The sequence below is a fragment of the Ammospiza caudacuta genome, chromosome 7, assembly GCF_027887145.1.
Source record: "Ammospiza caudacuta isolate bAmmCau1 chromosome 7, bAmmCau1.pri, whole genome shotgun sequence".
NCBI classification, from domain to species: Eukaryota; Metazoa; Chordata; class Aves; order Passeriformes; family Passerellidae; genus Ammospiza; species Ammospiza caudacuta.
In genome coordinates, this window is record NC_080599.1 from 33,744,937 (window position 1) to 33,765,270 (window position 20,334).

The 20,334-nt window shown below is 43.8% G+C and overlaps 1 protein-coding gene across 1 annotated transcript; it reads right to left on the minus strand.

The window, feature by feature from the left end:
- Positions 1-1,600: 1,600 nt before the first annotated feature.
- LMO4 (LIM domain only 4) lies at positions 1,601-17,250 on the minus strand. The gene is made up of 5 exons (XM_058808598.1): positions 16,574-17,250; positions 14,104-14,342; positions 7,235-7,331; positions 6,721-6,876; positions 1,601-2,577 (listed from the first exon to the last, which is right to left on the minus strand). The coding sequence occupies exons 2-5, from the start codon at positions 14,337-14,339 to the stop codon at positions 2,569-2,571; spliced, it is 498 nt and encodes a 165-aa protein (XP_058664581.1). The 5' UTR covers positions 14,340-14,342; positions 16,574-17,250; the 3' UTR covers positions 1,601-2,568.
- Positions 17,251-20,334: the final 3,084 nt, after the last annotated feature.

Sequence of the window (20,334 nt, forward strand, 5' to 3'; positions counted from 1 at the left end):
TACCTAAAGCAAGAATACTACTTAAATATGTTCTATTGTATATTCATAGCTCCATTAGTCCTCCTGCAATTTAGCACATCAAAGCAAAGGCTTCATCACTTGCATGTGGATTATGCTAACATGAGTGACATTTGTAATCTTATAGGTCTGCAACTTAAGAAATGCTTTTAAAGTAAGCTATTAAATAGGTAGCTGTGCTTTACAAATGAGTCATATAATAGTTTATTTAAAGCTGTTAATGAACTTCAACCTCTACATCACTAAATGCTATACTACATTTCTTACTAGAAGTTATTAGCTATCTTCTTAGCACTTCTAGGTTATATTGGACAACCAAAAATCTGTACATGTTAGATTTAAACACTGTACCTTGAGTGCTTATACTGAAAGAATATAAAAAGATGTCTACAGTCTCACTAATACTTGAATTCTATATTCATATGACTTCAAGTGTCTTTTCAAAGATACTGAAGCAGCACAATTTGCAGACTCTGAAGACTTTAATGCCAGATCAAAAAGCTTAGAAACTTATTTAAAATACCCACAAGTGCATTTAATTAAAAGTCATACATAGTGTCAGTCATTTATGTTATGCAAGAAGACTTTTGTCTTTACTGTCTAATACTGTACATTGCTACGTTTTCTTTTCTCTGAAATGGGGCTTCCTCAAGCACTGACGTGTTAAAAGAAAAAAATTCAGCAGCCCTCCAGTATACTAGATATCATGAAGTAGAATCTGAAACAAAAATATCTGCTGTTTGTTGTTTATACAGATGAATCTATAAATCAGCTTTTTGTGTTATTGGCATCACAAAAAAAAAATAAGTCAAGCTTACTCCATAACCAAGCAGCTGAGCAGTGAGCACATTCTAAAAAACAGAATTAAACTAAATAATGGTGCATTATGAATGTATTAGTTTCCCATAAAAGTAGAGTATTTCTTAATATTGATTTGCTTTAAATCGCAGCAAAGGCATCTTTGTTGCTTGCAGGTTCCTGACTGAAGGCATACAGTGGACAGCCACAGATCCATGTTAGTATTCTTGCTAAAAACATGAACAGTCAGATTTTTTTTTCTCAAAAGTATTCAGCACAGATTTACCACCAAACAGCTGATGGGAAAAACATGCAAAATAAAGTTGTTCTCTTTGTAAGCTTAGAGGTGGCTCTGCTGCTTTGTGGGGAGGTAGTTTTTGTTTGTTTGCTTTCAGAAAACAGATCATATTTTCAGATCAGCTAGCTCTCAGAAACAGCCCAGGAAACAGGTTTTTCTTTCCTTAAGATTATCAATGTTGAAAAGTTAAAGTCTCTCACCCCAGCAAACAAAGTTCTGTTGTTCAGATCAGAATAGCTATTGTATTCCTTTTCATGAATAGTGAATTCTAATGCTCAGCATGAGGTACAGACCTTTCGTTGGCTTTTATTTTTTTGACCTCTTACGGTATACTCATACCCTCTTATGCTTGCATGCTCAGAGACACAGGCACATCCTTAAAACAGAAGGAACTGGAAAGCAAGAAACCACAGTACCTCTGTGTGTGCTGTAATTCACTGCAATGGGAATTCTAATGTACTTCTTGATACCAGAATTAAGAATCTCCATGAAAAAAAATAGAATTCTGAAGTAGTACTCGTTATCCTTGCCACAAGTAACACGGTCAAGTAGTTTAGCAGAGTCTTTCTTGGCATAAGACAAAAGAAAAAATCCAAACCAAAAACCTACTTTTAAAGGTAATTGACAATTCAGGTAACAACTATGTAAGATGAAGTTGCAGAATGTTTTGAATGTAATTTTTTTTAAAAAAGCAAAGCTTCTAAAACCCATACTTGGTTTTGTTTTACTTTTTATTATTTAAATACACCATACTAGAGCAAATGTCTCTGAAAATATCACAAATAAAAGATTTTTCTTCATTCAGCAAATTAGAAGTAGGTGAAAATTTCTACACAGTAGCTGCTATGAGCCTGATTTTTTTTCTTTTTTTTTCTTTTTTTTTTTGCCATGGGAAGTAGCAACATTAGGACAAAAACACTTACATGCATACATACATTGTATTTTACAGAGATACAATAAAAGTGTTTGTGATAGAATATCACAAAAGCCACATCTTTATCTCATGTTCAGTTTGATTGAAACACATTTCCTTACAACACTTAAATATACAAAGAGCAAATAGAATGTTGTTAAGGTAAAACACAGGGTACAAACTGGCCAGTGCCCTGCTAATTGTTAATGAGGGTAGAAAGCAGATTTCAATGCTTCTTTTAATTAGCTTCATTAGTCATCTTCCCCACCCGCCCCCCCCAAGATGTCCTCCGGTGGATCTTTTTTCATTTTCTCTACAGTCTCCCATTAGCCCAGGTTCATGGAGTCCTTAATGTTCATATTCAGTCATTTTAATACACCAATAAATGTGGGAAGGGCAATCAAGAATAAAGAAGGTGCAATGGTATGGAGCTGGCATTGATGCTAGCTACAAAGGTGACTTGTCTACTTGGAGACATGGGATCCATCTGTGATGAACAAAATTTGAGATGAAGGCACGCATTCTGCATTACTCTGACCTTTTAGCAGACCTGTAAGAAATAAAAATGGGTATCTTAGCTAAATTTGAGATAGGAAACTACAACATGACTGCTTTTGTTTTTCCCTATTCACTAATCTCTTTTTTATTAGACCACTTTTTAACTGTAACTTAAGGCTTTCTACGCTGCCCATTCACACTGCTAACATTTCAACTTTAAACAGCAAAGAGCAAACATTTTTCACAGTTTCACTACTAAAGAAAGCAGAAATGAAAAAAAGACTACAACAAGAAATGTGTACTTTCTGTTAACAAATCATACAGTGAGTAAGGTGGTTTTTCTGGGCCCTGTTTGAAAGGGAAGAACCATTATGCCATGCCTTTGAAGAAGCGAGCAATATGATCTTGTAATTGGAAGAAACAGTGTGTAAAGCAAATATGAAGTACAGCCAATATTCTCCCAAGGCAACTTTGGTTAATATGCTGCATTGCACAAGAGCTAAATATAGATATTTCAGGATTCCCCCCTCCCATTTAAATTCCTCATCTGGTACGTTAGTTAATGTTACATAAACATTTTAATATATGAAGTCAAACATGTGCTTTCATACTGGTGTTAATGAATTGTGATAATTAAAAGTGTCTAACTCAATAAAAATCTAAACTTTTGTGGATAAAATAGGAATGATCATCCATAGTCTTCAAATACAATCTGTTTGCAATTACCAAAATTAAATAATATATATTAGATTTTTATGGCTTTTAAATGACATTTTGCGCTTCCCAGGAAGTTCTTTTCTCACCCTTTCTCTAAGTTACTAAAAGCCTGAGGTCTATTAGTAACTGCAACCCCCCACTTTCAAGCTAATTAAAGTAGTAGAAGCTTGGAGGTTTAATTCCCCAGAGCCGAAGCTCAGTGTGAGAAAGGTAATTTGTCTGTCCAGAACAAAGATTAGGGAGCAGCCAGCAAGCATATTTAATAAATGAGCATCAAATATCTTCTACTATGGACACAGACAACACCAATTATGTAACTACAAGGGAATTGCTGAGTGATATGTAAACTAGAAGATTTTTAAGATCTTCTCTAAGAGACGTAATGTAACTCATACTTTATTTAAAAGCATAGAAGCTGAAGACAAACATTTGTTACAAACACTGCCAACCAGTGGGAAATGTACACTTTCAGTAGGTAGTAATACTGTTGCAAACAAGAAATACTACAGGAATACTACCAGTACAAAAAAAGCAGAGAGAATTCTTGACAATACAGCCCCTTCAAATGAAATGGCACACAGGACATCACAAACTAAGTCTGCACTCAGCAGGCAACAGTACAGAGTTTAGAGAAAACAGGGTTTTTTAAACTACAGGGCAAGTGATGGGAAGTTATAATTTACATGTGTGAATTGCTTCAGGAAGGCAAAAGGCAGGAATGGCAAACATCCCTGCGTTTGTCTCCTTAAAAAAAAAACACAAACAAACAAGTTTTTAAACCAAGTTAGGCCATGCAACCTTTCCTGCCTGCACTGGTCACCTGTAAACTGCAGTGAGAAAAGAGTAAGTTCAACACTGTCACCTTCAATACATAACAAAAATGTGTTTTAATGCTGGGAGTGTCTCAATCTCTTTGGTTAAATTAAAAAAAAAAACAAACCTGTGCATATTATGCAATCTCTGTAATCTCCAGTGACAGAATAACATGGAAAAGGATTGATCTGTAATGCTTAATAAAAAGTATCTGTTACCGCCAACTGTGTTACAGTGGAAGAATATTTTTAATTAGTGTCCCTAAAACATGCAGCTTCCTGTAAAGCATCTCTGATGTTAAAATCTTTAGACTATTAAAAAAGAAAAATATAAAATTATTAAAAATTATAAAATATAAGAAAATAGATTATAAATTATAACTCTCTTAGCAACTGGCCCTGCAGCTTCCAAAGTTCCAGAAACCTGACAAATACATGAATTATCAATTTGTCTCTTTAACTGGGTTTGTTTTCTGGAGTTACGGTGCTCTGCAATTCCCTTTGAAAAACAGTAGGAGAAGTCAGAACAATTTCTAGAGATATTGTATTATAGAGGAAAAACCCTCGAGCTCGTGTCCCCTGAACCTTCTCCCCAGCAGCTGCTCGTGTGCCTCAGCCCTGGCTGCAGCAATGCCACTGCCAGGCAGTGACAGGGGCTGACAAAACCCTGCCCTCACCACTCTGCACTCAGCCCCACCAGGTACCTGCAGCCACGAGCTCTGCAAGCCCACTTTGCCATGTTCTATGTTCCTCATCATGTCTGCTGCTTTTATTGCACCTAAATCATTTTTATGTTTTGCTAAGGCAGAGAAAGAAACTGATAAAACTAAATGACAATTTAGACGCCTATTTGAAGTTACATTAAACTTTACATTCGTAGAAGACAAGTGGATAAACCACTCTCAGAATGGTAAACCTTTTACTGCAGTGTATAAAGATGAATGGTTTTACCTATATTTTGAAATGGGATACCTATAAATATTCATTTAACAGAATCACTGCTAGCTAGTCTATATTACAGATTTGTTTCATTAAAATTCACAACAGTATAAATCTATGAATCTTTAACTGTATTTGTACTTCCTTGAGAAGAGGCTGCACGTTCTCTTCCAATCTTAATTATCTTTGTTCTGCCTAACTATGTAGCATTTTTGTACTCAATTCTCTCATCACCTCGATTGACAAATTAAGTAAATAAAAAAGGCCCATGCTTTATTTTGATGTAATTACATTCACCGTATAAGACTTAAAAGAATACTTAAAATTAATCAGTAAATTTATGCACAGAAAAAAAAAAGGCAAACACAGATATTGAAATGTAGCAACACAACCAAAAAAAAAAAAAAAAATTTAAATAAAGAACGATTTCTGTTTTCTCGGACATATTTCTCCACGGACTAAAAGCACTCCAAAATACACTGCACACGACAGAATAGATCAGCCTAGCATTTGTCCCAGATTTTTTTTAATCTTTCAAATTTCTACTTGCAGATAAATGTTATTTTTTGTGATCCTTACAGACATTAATGAAGTTCCTATTGTAAATCTATAAAGAATTACCAACTGAAGTGTGCACTTTTTGTTTCATTGCAATAACTCAGTGCTGTGTGATTGCCTGGGTTAATGATGAAAAAGTCAAATATACTATCAGAGCTGATGGAAAAATCTATCACCAATCTGAAATTAAAATTCATCTGTGGTCAATAAGATTTAATATCCATGCAAGTGGCGCTGTAAAGAGTAAATGAATCAATGTCATCAATACATAATCAGTATGAAATATGATGTGAATAAAATTATGTGCAAGAGTCATACATCCACTCTTTTCTGGACCAGGGTGGAATGAACAGTCTCTTAACTCAAGGTTGACAGTAATTGTTACAAATTAGGCACAGCAGTTATCAAAATGCACTCACTTGCATAGCTTTAGGACTGATTAAGAAGATTAAAATACATCTAAAACTATCTAGTTTCAGAGTTACAAGACAACTGTTGATCAGAATTTTTTTTTCCTCCTCACTCTATGACCTGTGCAATCATCATTTACTCATTTAGCTAGAAACCAAAACTATCAACCACAGAGATACACAACCTCTAGCTGAGATATTAGTGTTACGGAACAGTAAGTAAATAGCACTTTGGTTTTAAAATCTGAGTTATGACATGCAAAGCAGGCAAGAAAATACTTCTGAAAGAGTACCCCAGCATCCCTCCTCAACTAAAATCTTAATATTAAAATAAAATACATTAGCTTAGTCCAGGAACTTTCTCTTCACAAGGCATTTATTTCCATATTAAAGGATCTAATTTTCCTCCCTCAGAAACCTGCTCTCTTGTAGCATTTAATTTCAGGATTATAAAATAAAATACTACTTCTCTTTCTTAAAAGTCTGTATTAATATATGCTCTCCATTTTGCTTTGTACATAAGGAGTTCAACACCTGTACAGATGCACGTGCCCAAACCAAAATAAACTGACTCACCCTGTATGTCACATTTAAAAGGTTAATAATTTCTCCCCCAAACCCTGTGCCTAAATAACTTAAGGTAAGTTCAGCTACTTAAAGGTCTCTTTGCAGGGGCAGGGAATGTCCACTATTAGAATGAAAGGAAATTGATCTTCATTTAGCCCTAAGAAAGCTTATTAGTAATTGTGGAGTATTCACCTTCTGGTCTGGCAGTAGTGGATTACTCTGAAGTGAATTCAAATGGCCATTGATGAGAGCTGTAGGTCTATCATGTTCACAAAATAAACTGCCATTGATGTAGTGAAACCGATCTCCGGGGACCAGGCGATTCCGGCAGGTAGAGCATGTAAAACACTGGCAAAGGAGAGAGACAGCAAGTGAAACTACAGCACAAATTAAGTATGCTGCAGGTTTGAAAATTACACTTCAGAGACTGCAAGTGCAGTTGAGATATGGAGCTGCTTGGTTTCTAGTATCTCCAAATATGGCATTAGTCTTACCTGTTGGGACTATGCAGTACATAACTCAAGCAGAGTTTTAGCGATTACGAGGGAACAAAGCTACGCACTAAGCAAAGCTTTATAACAGATACTCCTTCTTGTAGTTATTATTTTGCATTTCATTCATAAGCAGATGCAGGTTCTACACTAAAGGGGCATGGCAACGCTAATCAGCTGCTAAAAACAAAAGTACACAGAAAAAAACCCCTCACCTTAAGATGATAGACATTGCCCTGTGCCCTCATGACCAGCTCACTAGCAGGAATGGACTGTCCACAGGCACTGCAAGCACCACTATTTCCAAATAACCTGAAACAGAGGTGATGATCATGAATAATTTAATACACAGAAGGCTCTAGGCATTTTTGCACATCACTGCCACGGTTTATTACACAACTATTTTAGACTTCTGACCCCCGTCTTCCAACTTGCTTATGTTTCATAATATGAAAAAGTTTGTTTTTGTGTAACAACTGATAGCTTCACCTTACCTTGGATATGGTTACACAGGATTTAATCAGAAATATTGACTTACACCTCTAGAAACACAAACAATTCTGTACTACACACATTTTATCAGATTACTGGGTTCATCATAAAAAAAAAGATACAATTCATGACTGGAGTTTAAATGCATTGTGTCCTTGAAATTATATGAAGAACTCTTTTGTACTTTAATCATATCTTGAGATATGAGTCATCAAAAGGGTTAAGAGGATTTGATTGTATATCTAAGAAGACATCATGCTCAGTGTATTGAAACTCCAGTAAACCTCCATCAGTGCAGAGTTTCCATTAGAAACTCTCTGCTATCCAGGTTGATATATAATGTGTATGGGTTAACCTTTTCAATCATGGTGTCAACACTTTAGATTTGCCTCTGCTCATCTCTTTCATCCTAACCTTCTCTCTCTCTTGATAATGAAATGCTTGCTCCAACTTCCCTCTATCTGCTCCTGAGTCCACAATTTAGATTACTTCATCTCTGCTAGCAACAAACTGAATGAAATTTCGATTTGAGCAGAAAGTAATTTACCGGGATCTGGACCCATTTGTCATCATATCTCTCTGGGTGTTTGCTGTATCACTGCAGTTTTCCTATGCAATCAAATGAGACCACAACATCTGCCATTGGGGGGGGGCACACGCAGTGGGGGGAGGGGGGAACAGGCAGAAGAGTGGTGAAGAAAAATATATACATAATTCTTCAAATCCATTTAAAGGCACAATGCATCGATTCAAAATATAATACAGTAATGATTATTGAGTTCTACTTTTACAGGCTGCCTTAGCTAGAATTAGAAAAACCTTTATTTGCTTTTGCGTGAGCCTCTAATAGACACAAATATTTATAAAGACTACCACAATTCATTTTGCAGTAAAAAAGGAAATTGAACTAGCTGGCAGGGTCACAGACCCACTTTTCTGTACGATGTAAAACACAGCAATAGGATTTATAAATTAGCGTACTGGTGTCATAATAAATATTAATATTTGCATCTCCTTCCTGTCCAAATAAAGTCATAAAATTCTGTTTGTGTCAACCTAGGACACACATTACAACAGAATACCCGTAATCTGAATGATTGCAGTGTGCCTCTGTATAAAAATAATTGCTTTGAATTTTCAGAATCTGAGCTTGCAGAGGAGGCTTGTCATGTTCAAACTACTAATTTGCTGTCGCCACTTTATTGAAAATAGCCTGTAAGTTGTTATTAAATGTATCGACTGAACGACAGAGAGAGTAGTAAAACTGCCCCTTAAGATGGCTTTTAATAGGAAGCTGAGAAACAAATTTTGCAGCAGCATCGATTTGAAGAGTTCAATCAAAACTCCATTTCAAAACTAATTAGTCTGAGATCCACGACACATTGACACGTTCTTGCAGAATCACAGCGGTTACAAAGGGAAAGCTGAACTAATACATTGTCAGGACCTCCCCGCCAAAGGGACTAAACTGTCTGGAAACTAAAGGTCCATTATTAGGGCACCTTCCAAACCAGGACCAGTTCAGAACAGTTACATGATATACCCAGGTTAGTTCCAAAGCACTGCAATATGCATTTTCCTTCCTTCATCCTTGCTAGGAATGAAGTTGGCACTAGAGGTTGCACGGGGAAGGGCTGTGAGAGGAGGCAGAAAGGCACTGCTACACTTCCAGAGCAAAGATCCAACAATCCAGAATAAGGAGGTGGCAGCAAGGGCATTGCTGGGTAGAAGGGCAAAGATGGACAGCTGATGTCAGTTGTCCATCTGAACGTGATGAGCTGTCTCTCACAACCCCCCTCTTCCCCCTGTACAATTGCACCACCCAACAGAAAACACAGCTTTCAGAATGCTGATCTCATTGCACTACTTGTCTTCATTAAGCATTCGTTATACTATTCTCTCTGAACTAGAGTGGTCCCACACCTTGAATGTCTGTGAATTCTAATAAACGGAGTCAAACTAATCCCGAGGCTTTCCACACATTTTAAGTTTTCCCCCGGCATGTTCCCAGAACAGCTCTACTCTGAGAAGCCACTTCAGCTGAATCTTCTGCTAAGATTCCTAAAAATTACTTAAAAACTCAGAACAGCTTTCCACAGCTTATTATTATTTACCAACAAAATTAAACTTATTTTTCCATCTCTACTGTTATGAATAGCTTTGTTCTGTAATGCCATTAACAGAAAGAAGTTTTATCTTTTAAAAAAATGTTATTTCTTCTTACCAGCAAAGGAAGTCTTCCACATTAACTATTCTTTACTGAAAAAGTTGTTTTGCATGGTTTCTGGGAAGCTGGAGAGCTAATTATCTAAGCAGGGGGACTGTACAGGACAGTATTTGATTTAAAAGGCTTGAGGCTTTAGGTGCTCAATTAAGTAGCTATCGGTCTCAGACTGGACTTTAATGGGCTCTTTTCTCTTTAACTGCAGCAATGGGTAGAGATACCCCAGGTCAGGCTAATTAAAGCCAGGGGACTCTTTAATTGTGATGACAGAATTGGTTTCAGTTTCCTCTTTGGGTCCTCAGTCCAAGAAGGTCATTAATATTTCAACATTTGGGCAATGCAATCAATCACAAACATCAAGAGATTCTCTTTACAGACAAGGCAGCTCTTCTACACTTAGCAGCATTTTACTGAGCCACCTGAAATTAACTACTGTGTGGTTCAAACACAGCATTCCCCACACTTCCAAATGCTTCTGTTTTGAGGGTTTTTTTTTTGCTGGTGGGGTTTTTTTCAGAACTTTCTGTAGGAGAGTGGGAATGAAAGCAGCAAGAAATCTTCTCAACCCAGTTTCCCATCTTGCTGCTCAAAATTCAGCATCAGCAGAAACACGTCTCTAGCAACTTGTACTAACAAAGTAAGGTTCCACTGCTTTCCAAAATCATGGAGACAGATTTAAGCATTCTTGATTCTCGCACGACATGGTGCACATTTGCGTCCACATACATATATCCAAGCCCTAGCAAAGAGAAATGCACATCCAGACCTACTGATCCAGAAGGAATCAGTGTTTTTGTACATTCCCCACATTTAATCTAAAGTCTGCACCAGATATATTAAATGTAACAAAGAAAGGCAACACAGAAATTATGCCTGAAGCCAAGTCCATTAAAGGTACTTCAGAATAACTAGAGACCAAGCACCTTAAAAGCACCAGAAGCTATTGATACTTAAAAGGGGGGCTGTGCATAATGGCAAGTGCTGCATTAGAGAAGAGGAAGAAAAAAAAAAGGGAAAAAAAAAACCCAGCCAAATTACGCTTGGTTAATTCAGAGTAACAGATCTGCCCCCAAGTGAATTGGAGGCCTTGAATTAATTCTGTTATGACAAATCAAGATAAACGTTCCCCCTAAATTGCATGCGATTTAATTAATTTTTGAGATCCTGTTTTTTTTTTTTTTTTCCTAGCTAATAGTTCACATGCTCCTGTGCTGTCATTGTGCTTGAGTGGGCAGACTTCAAAGTGATATTAAATAACCAACTATTAGATTTACCTAGCACGTCCTATTGGAAAAGTGCCATTTAATTACCTAGCCTGTTCAATTAAAGGGACAGCATTCCCTGAATATAGCAGCTTGCCGCTGATTACCAGGGAAATGAACTGGCTGCCCGGCGGCCCCCTCCCCGGAGCGGCCTCGCTGCGGCGCGCCCGGCTCCGGCCGCCCCCGCCCCGGGGCTGCGCCCCCGCCGCGCTGCGCGGAGCGGCCGCCCGGGGAGGGGCGCCGGGCGCTGCCCCTTTAAAACGCGCCCGGGCAATCTTCCCCTCTCCCCCTTCCCCACCACTCCCTGCTCTCTCTTAGAGGCCAATTTTGTTAATTAAATGTTTTGTTTGCGACGCGGCTCTCATTCATTTCGGACACGTCATTCCGAGCAGATCTAAGCCAGCGACCAGATCTCATTAGATAAAACCCATCAGAACTAAGAGAAAATGGAGGAGACACTAATTAAAGCTTTTAATTGTGCGGATTCGCTGCCACGCTGCTGCTTTATCTGGCATCTCAAGGTTGGGAGGGCTGCGCTCCACTCCTCTCCCTAAGCGCGTTGCTCGCCGTGGGGAGGGAAGGGAACGGACCGAGGTTTTCACCTCCCTCTTTTCCCAGAAACCTTGGCCTTCAATGAAAGCTGCAGCTGTAGCTCTACGGCCAATTTGTTTTCGGGTTTTGGGGGGGGAGAAGGAGGGAAAGGGGAGTGTTGTGCTGTTTAAGCAACAACAAAAAACCCCACGTACAGCCTGAGACAGCTAAAAAGCTCATTAATAAATGGCCCTGTGGTCCTGGCCCGAAGGAGTCAAGTCTCTTTCACCTGGCGCCTGCCAGGCCAATCAATCCTCTCTCCCATTTTGCCAGTCATGTCCAGCGTGCCCCATCTCCGGCCGAGAGCTGCACTGTGGCTCTGCCTGGGGAGAGAACGCGCCACCACAAAAACCCGCCGGAAAACTCAGAGGGGAGAAGGATGGCAGAGGGAACCGGAGAGGCTCGCTGGCAGCAGCACTGCCTCCACAGCCAAAAGGAACCACTTCACACACCTGAAGGGCGAGGGCTTCGCTCGTGCCAGCGTGACCCACGAGCGAGCCTGCAAAGTCCATTTCCAGCAGGAAAGCTTCAAGTTAACTCAGCCCTGGCAGCGCTGGGCCATCCTACCCCACCTTGAGTGTACAGTGTCCAGTTCAAGTTTCAGCAAGCATCTGTCAGAGTTATTTTTGCAAGTCAAATTACACAGATCTAAAGAGAAGTCAGGCGACAGGACAAGGAGATCAATTGAAACCCCTCATCTGATAAAGCATCCTATTCATAATTGCCTACATTAAAATAAACGAGTATTAATTTTTGGCAACACAAAACCAGAGGACTGTGATAAGCTTGCCTGAACTTGCCTCTGGGACACAGTGGACGCATCTTCTCTTTTTAATTAGTAGCAATCAGACATGAGGGTTTGTTTGATGGTGTTGGTCGAGCGATGAATCTGTACTATTCAGTGCATCTTAACAGTAGTGTCAATTTTTCCACTTCAAACAAGACTCTTTCCCTAACACTGTTCTGCTCTATTTAATTACTATTGTGCCAGACTTGGGCTTGTTTCTTAGGACGATGACCAAAAAGCACCACTGTGCACCCACAATGTGCTGATTTTTTATCATTTCTCTCTAAAAAACCCTCTGAAACTAGCAAAGCTAAGGCTTCGATTGCTCAGACATAGCACAGGACCTGTTCCATGCACTTCCCTACACAAAGCCACGGCCACGTACCAGGTCAGAGACTGCACTATCAGAGCAACCAAATCCTAACTCCATCCTCTTAACTACGGAGGTCCCTGTGCTCAATCTGCATCTTCTCAAACCTAAGTTTTACAACATAACCAAATTTGTAACATTTGATGGCTGCTTTTGGTAGGTTTTTCTTTTCTTCAGAAAGGAAAAAAAAGTGGAGCTTTTTGGCCATCAGAAAGAAGGGAAATTCTGGGTTAACTCTTGACATTTACTATTAATGAGGAGCCAGAAGCATTTAAACAGAACACAATTTGTTTTAACTAAGCATTTCAGTGATGCTGGGAAGGTATGGGGCTTTTTTGTTGTTTTTTTTAATTACTGAATGTTGAAACAGAACACCTCCTTGAAGCATTCATGTGCATCAGTCTATCAAACCATTTACTCAAATTAAATGTGTAATCCTTCAAAATGCCTCCTTTTAAATTAATGAGTTTAAGTAGCTTGAGTTCACCTGAAAAGATCGTACGGGCACCTGACCTCATGAATTCTATTAATTATATTGGAAACTTGTTGGAAGGGATACTCTGCATAATCTTACTGTACCCCAACAGATGTGAGATTAGCGAGGCTTAGTTCCCCCTACCCAAATCTGTGGCATTTAAAGCAAACAGCTTCAAAAGAGGAAGAGATAAGAAATAAAGGGCAAGAGCATATACCTCCTCTGCTATCTCCTGCATTGTCTACACTGGAAGTTAAGAGAAATATCAGTTCAAAGCTTCTCTGTAACAATGCTGAGACAAACATCATACCACTGGTTTTTTGCTATAAGTAGAATCCATGGCCCTCCAACTGATGGTTAATCAGCTCTTTCACAAGGAGAACAGAGAATGAGTCATTCTGTTTCCACTCAAAGGAGTTTAAAGGTGCTTATGTAAATATCATAATTAATCAGATACTAAAGGCAGGCATTTCATTATTTAGCACCTCTGCCACAGCCTTATTTAAGCCCTACGATTTTAACATTTACTGTTCAGATATGCACACTTCTCCTTCAACACTACAACAAAGCAGATTAATTTAGCCTCTCTGATTGCTGTTTATTTTTAGTTAGGACTTGTTTTGTGCTGACAAACCACTTTAAAGTTACAGTCGTCGTTCATCCCCCCCAACTCTTTCCTCCACTTGGCAGTCGCAACTCGCCCTGGGCTAGGCGCTAACATCCGCACGTCTCTCCCTCCTAAGGAAGGAGCCATCCTGAGCCAGCCCAGCCCTCTGCCCTGCAGACACCCACCATGAGAAATGAGGGGGGGGGGAGAGAAAAATGGAGAAAAAGGCAGCAGGAAAGGGGAAAGCTGTCCTCACCAGCCTGGCCGTCGCCTCACCTGATGTAGTCGTTTCTGCAGAGAATCATGCCGCTCTTGGTGTAGCAGGAGGTGCCGATGTCCCCCAGCTGGGCCTGGCAGCAGGAGCACTTGAGGCAGCGGCTGTGCCAGTAGCTGTCCATGGCGTAGAGCAGGAAGCGGTCGGCGATCTTCCCCCCGCAGCCGGCGCACCTCTTCCAGGAGAGGGAGCCCGCCGTGACCGGGGGCGGCTGCGCGCTGCCGCCGGGGTTCACCATGGCCTGCGCGGAGAGAGGGGCGGGGGCGGGTCAGCGCCGGGACAGCACGGGCCGGGCCGCAGCGCGGAGCCAGCGCCGCTCCGGGCCCCGCGGGGCAGCGGCGGCCGGGCCGGGCCGGGGCGCGGGGCGGGGGCGCGGCCGCGCAGCTGGCAGGAGCGGCGGGCAGAGCGAGCGCAACCCGCCGCCCCCCCGCCCCGGGCCTGTGCAGCTGCAGCTCACAAGTCAGGAACAGTCCCGGCGTTTGTTTTGCTTATGAAAAAAAGTGTGTGAAGAGTGGAGGGGAAAAAAAAAAAAGTTGTGAAACTGGTTTTTCAGTCTAGGAGAGGCTCCGCAGGCTCGGGGCGGTAACGAGGGGCTCCGGAGCGGCCCTCGAGGCCTTGGGATTTTATTTTCTGTGGTTTTATTTTAGAGAACTAAAAACACCCCGAGAAAACACTCCAGATTGAGGACACTGGCCCGAATAATAGATCATTGAACTTTAGGACGCCTGTTAACTTCCTACACAAACATACTCAACTTTTGTCTCGCTAATCTGTCCTTGATCAGCAGTTTAAATGCTAAAGCTTTGTTACCAAAAAAAAAAAAAAAAAGGAAAAAAGAGAAAAAAGTTTACCGACCCTAAGAAAGCGGTCGAGTAATGAAGTGAATCGCTCCGGCTGCGGTTACTCTGGCCGCCCCCGAAACTGCTACTAAGGGCATTTTTCACTTTCTAATAAATGCTTTATGCAAGCAGGACAACCGAGAGATAATATAGGAATCAATTCATAAAGCTTACTCTAAACCGATTAATTTGTTGCCTTCAATCCAGGGTCCAATAAACTCCCGGTGTTCCTCCAGTCACTTATACTATAAAAAGATCAAGTTATTTACTGCCAATTAAGCAGCATGTTTTGTCTTTGTCCTTTGTAAGCCGTATGTGCTCATGCCGAGGCATCTGGCTATCTGCTAAGGACCTTCAGACTGATAGGTCCAGAGCAGCGAGGACGAACTTTTCCTGACACTGGCCCAACTCGGCTGCAGGGGAGAACTGAGGCCGATTTAAAGACACATTTCCTCAGAAAGAGTACCTGGAGGTATGTCCAGTGACCGCACAATAAACCAGGAGAACTGCACCAATTAAGCTGTAACAAAAACCCCGAGACTTTGGAAAGAAAACCACTCTAAAAGCCATTAGCATTGCATTTATCCGAACGCATCGTGTACCTTTATGTAAATTGATTTCTGATGCATTTGTTCAAGGAATTGCCTTTTGTTACAGTTTCCAGCTACAGCCTAATGAATCTGCATTTCCTGCTCCGAGTCTTTAAACCGTTTTCCTATGCTCTAAATCACTTCGGATTTCTTAAAAGAAAGAAAAAGGCTCCATGCCACCACCTTAACCTGTCTTTGTCGAAGACAAATATGTATAAATATAAAATGGGAAACGTTACACTGAGAAAACCATCCAGTAACCCCATTAAGCTAAAGCTCTTAAGGACAAGCAATACCTTAATGCTGATTAAATCTAAAAAGATGAATCAAGAGGACTGACCAGAAAGTGACTCCCTTGATAACTAAGGACGGGCCCTCATCAAGTTTCATTTAGAGTTGGGGGGGGAAAGCTTTTAACTTAAATAGGCTTACTCTAGTAATTACAGAGCCAAGCAATTTTGGTCCTGGGATAGGAGTCAGTGAAATAGAAAGCAGAGCTAGAAGCTAGAGGCAAAATACCCCCCTTTTAACAGCGTCTCTGGTGCTTTTTTAATGGAGACCAAGGGAGGGACAAGCGGAGAGCTGGAAATTTGTAGTACAAAAATGGATGCTTAATTCATGTCTTGGTTTTAATTAGGTGATTCACCGATTTTCTCCTGGATTGAAACAAAAGACTGTGTGTGGGGCAGGAAGGGAACCGGAGAGGAGAGAAATAGAGAGCTCACTTTGATCTTTTCTGCCACTGTTTCAGAACAGTGTTTACTACAGGGGAAGCGGGTGCCCCAGCCTCCCCCCACCCACCCCCCCGTCCCCTCCATTCACAGCCGAGGCAGGCAGAGCCCTTTCCCGGCGGCAGCTGGGAAGGGGGGTAAGGGAAGGCGCTCCAGCGGCGGCCGCCGCCGGGCTTTGTACGGGGGCCGCGACAATGCCCGGGGTCCGCGGCTCCGCGCCCCTCCGCCCGGCGGGCAGCGGGACGGCGGCGGCGGGCGGGCACCGCGCACACGAACGCCGCGAGACGCGGGGGAGCGACCGGCACTTCTTACCTGCTTCCCCTCTATATTGCAAAAGGCCGGGGAGCGCCGCTCGGGGTGCCTGAAGAGATCTTCTTGCAAAGAAATAAGCACAGCGCTCGCCCTCTCGCCGGCTGGAGGGAGCCCCCCGCCCGGCAAGGGGCAGCCCAGGCTGGAAAAATATAGATATTGCTATGAGAGGCGTCTGCCCGGGTCCTTCCTCCAGCTCCCGCTTCCCGGGAGGGGAGCTGCAGAGCTCGGTCCCCGCCGCTGAGCCGCACACGCAGGGCGCCGCCGCCGCTCGATGCTGCAATCGCCGGGCAAGTTTGGCAATGTGGCTTCACTTTGTGCCGCTTCCCCCCCGCTCCCCCACCTCCGCCCCCTCTCCGGGCTGCGGCGGCTCCCGAGCCTCCCGCGGCGCGGAGTCGGCCGGCCGCGGCCCGCCGGAGCGCCTCAGCGGAGCGGGCGGGAGCGGCGAGTTTGAGCGGGGCCGGGCGCGGAGCTGCTGCCGGGATCCTGCGGCGGCGGCGGCGCTGGCGGGGCGCGGGGGGCGGCCCTTGTGCCCGTCTAAGCGTGAGGCTGCAAGTGCGTGTGTGCCCGCACGGTGCGCGTGTGCCCGCTGCCCTCACACATGTGTTACTGACAGAGCAGAATCCCAACTACACTCCGGCTCGGCGCCCTCGTCAGCCCGCCGCAGCCAATCCGCCCCCGGCTTGTTCAGGCGGAATAATAAAACCTGCCAATCCCCGGGAAGACAAAGGAATGAGTGAGAGGGGAGGAAAAAAAAAATGAGGGAGGAAGGGAGGGGGCGAGGAGGAGGAGGAGGGGAATGGAGAGAGAGGAAGGAGGGAGTCAGGTGGGCAGCGCCGGCCGCCCGGGCGCTGAGGGGAGGCGCGCGGCCGTGAGGGCACCGTCCGTCTCGCCTGGCCCCGCCCGCCAGCTCCCGGCCACCAGTTGAGAAACTTGGCGGCGAGGGGTCATCCCGCTGTCCCCGAGGGCAGGCCCGCTCCGCCCGGGGAGCGATGTCCGTCGGAGCCCTCCCCGGCCGCTGGGCGCTTCCCCCGCCACCGCGGCCCTGCCGTGCTGGGGGAGGCGCCGAGGGGAGGCGCGGCCGCAGCAGCCGCTGCTTGCCGCCTTCGTGGCGCCCCCCGCTGCCGCGTCCGGCCCCGGTGCCCGCACCCCGTCCTGGGATCCCGCGCTGGGGCGGGCAGAGGCGGCGGCGGGCCGTGCCCGGCTCGCCCTGCGAGCGCAGGGGCCGTGTCCAGTCGCCGCTGCCACACGTTCCCCGCGGGAGCTGCGCTGCGGGACTCAGGCGGGTACGGCCCGCGGTGGCCGCCCCAGTGGAGGTTTCGGTGGGTTAAGCAGCCGCAGTTGGCGGCACCGCTCCTCAGCAGAGCAGGCAGCCGCATTTCTGAGAGAGAAGCCCGGGGATGACGGCAAATCGGAAGAAGTAATGTTCAGTGGGAACGCTTAAAACTATGAAAAACCCGCTGCGTATTAACTGCACGCCTGCGAGGCCTAAGTGCAGCACACAGGATAAGCACAGCCGCGAATCGCTGGAACACACCCACCCCCGGAATAACAAAGTGCTCCTGGATGCGGTGCTGTCCGCGGCGCAGTTCCGCGCCCGGCGGTGCCCGGCACAGGGGACACACGGCCCCTGTCACCCCGCGCTCGCGGCGGAGCCCCCTCAGCGGCACTGCCAGGATCTGCTAAAGGACAGAAAAACTTGGGAGCAGGAGTTTCTCGATTCCAGAGCGCTGACGTAAGCGCAGCCAATGCAGCGCCCGCCGGACGGCAGCAGCGCTCGGGCCCCGCTCGACGTGAGCCGGCAGGGCAGGGCAGGGCAGGGCAGGGCGGCCCCGCCGCCCGCGGGTGCGTTCGCTGCCCTGTCAAGTACGTGGTGGCGGCAGCGTGACCGAGCTACGAGCTCCGTGCGCCCCCCCAGCATCAGAAACAACAAAATGTTTTAAACCTGCCCCTGCCGGCGGCTCACGCAGACGCGGTGCCCCGCACAGGTACACGGAACTCTCCCGGGAGCGCTTCCTAAGGAGTGAGCGCCCCGGCGCAGGAATGCCGCCCGCCCGGGGACAGCCTGGCGCTGAGCCCGGCCCCGCAGTCGCAGCCCAGGTGTGCTTTATCCACATCGCCACCTGTGGGTCTGCCGCAGCCCTGCAGCCCCGGCCTGGGCTGGGCACGGAGCCGTGTGCCCAGCGATCATTTAGAATTGAAAGGAAAATCGTCTACCTGGGAGAAATGTAAATGGGAAAGCGTAGGAGAGCGAAGATACATTTTGCCTCTAAATATATAGAAAATAAAATATCGACAGTTGAATGGCACCATAGGTATGATTTAAACACGGGAGAAAATTCTATTTCTATGTTCCTCCATAGACTGGGATATGTTCAGAGTCTGCTTAAAGCAGACTTGGGATTCATTCAGACTTGGGAATTCATGGAAAGCTTCCACAGGGAAAGGGGAGAGGACCGGTGTTGTGGTTAATTTTTTTAGCATAGGTCTAGAAATATATCATCTGGATGTAATCTCCATGTACATATTACATTTAAACATACTCAGCAGTTTTAGATTTGTTATGTAGGATCTGGTACAATTTAAAATATATAAAGCAACAAGGCATGCTACAGATAATCAACAATCACTGATATTTTAGCTCTCTGACAGTTAAGAGCACAAGAACAGAGCAAATGCCAAGCTCAAATAAAATCTACATTGTCTAATTATCTAAGCCTGTAATGGCTGAAAGCTACCAAATTCAGACTCTGGGAGAGCCATTAGGACCTCTCCTTATTGGAAAAGATATTCTACCAAGAAACTCTGCCATAGGCACTAAAATGTTTACTAGTCTTAAAAATGAGGGTGATACAAAAAACAGGAATTACCTTCTCAAGGAGCAGAGTTTTAAATGGCTTAATGATGTTTTCCAAATTGCATTGCAATGTTCATATCTTCTTCTGAAATCTGATCATCACTAATTTTTGTGATTAATTTTAACAGAGGAAACCTTAACTGAGAGCATTTTGCAGAGCAATATTTTTCTAATTTTTCTTTTGTGCAGCATCTGCTGTTGCTGTGCTGTCATCTTCGTTATGTTTTTCATTGTCTATGTGCCATAATGTAATTAGTTAGTTCAACATCATCTGTGCTATTAGATGAGATGTTTCTATGGTAAGTTAACATAGTTCTGTGTAATTGGTAGATTTCAGCAGTAGGCATGAATGTATCCATCAACTTTAGGTCGATTTGAGTCCACAAGATTTAAATTCACTTGGCATACGTTATCCTAGAAGACTGTTAATTTTGGCTGAATGGATAAAAAACACAATGCAGAAGAAAATCTGGCTGCTTATATTGCGGCGCTCTTGGAATCAGGGAAGGGAAAGCATAAAATTGCTGGCTTAGTAGTTGCAATCTGAATGTCTGGAAAATGTTACAGCCTGGGATCCAAATAATTCTTAAAGCGAGATGTGCCCCTAAGATACCAGGCAGTCCAGAATTCATCACTTGTCTCTCCATTCAGGGGAAGAGTCTTGGTTCTCTCCCTAAATACTGCATCCCTATGGGATCTCTAGGTTCTCTCCCTGAATAGTGCATACCTCAGGGACTTCCTTTTCCTTTTCACATTAGGGAGAAGTGTTGACGCTGCTGCTTTGACATCTTCCATGTGGCACTTTCCTGATCCACGTGTCTTGCAAACTACACCTTTTGAACAAACAAACTTCTAAAACAAACCCTCTGACCCCAGTCTGTCCAGAAACAGTGATGAAAAATCAACA

Coding starts and splice junctions, on each gene's coding strand:
- LMO4 (XM_058808598.1), bottom strand. CDS start 14,339: ATGGTGAACCCCGGCGGCAGCGCGCAGCCGCCCCCGGTCACGGCGGGC. Junction 7,332..14,103: donor TGCAGAAACGACTACATCAG/GTGAGGCGACGG, acceptor CCTCTGTTTCAG/GTTATTTGGAAATAGTGGTG. Junction 6,877..7,234: donor GCAATGTCTATCATCTTAAG/GTGAGGGGTTTT, acceptor CTCCTTTGCCAG/TGTTTTACATGCTCTACCTG.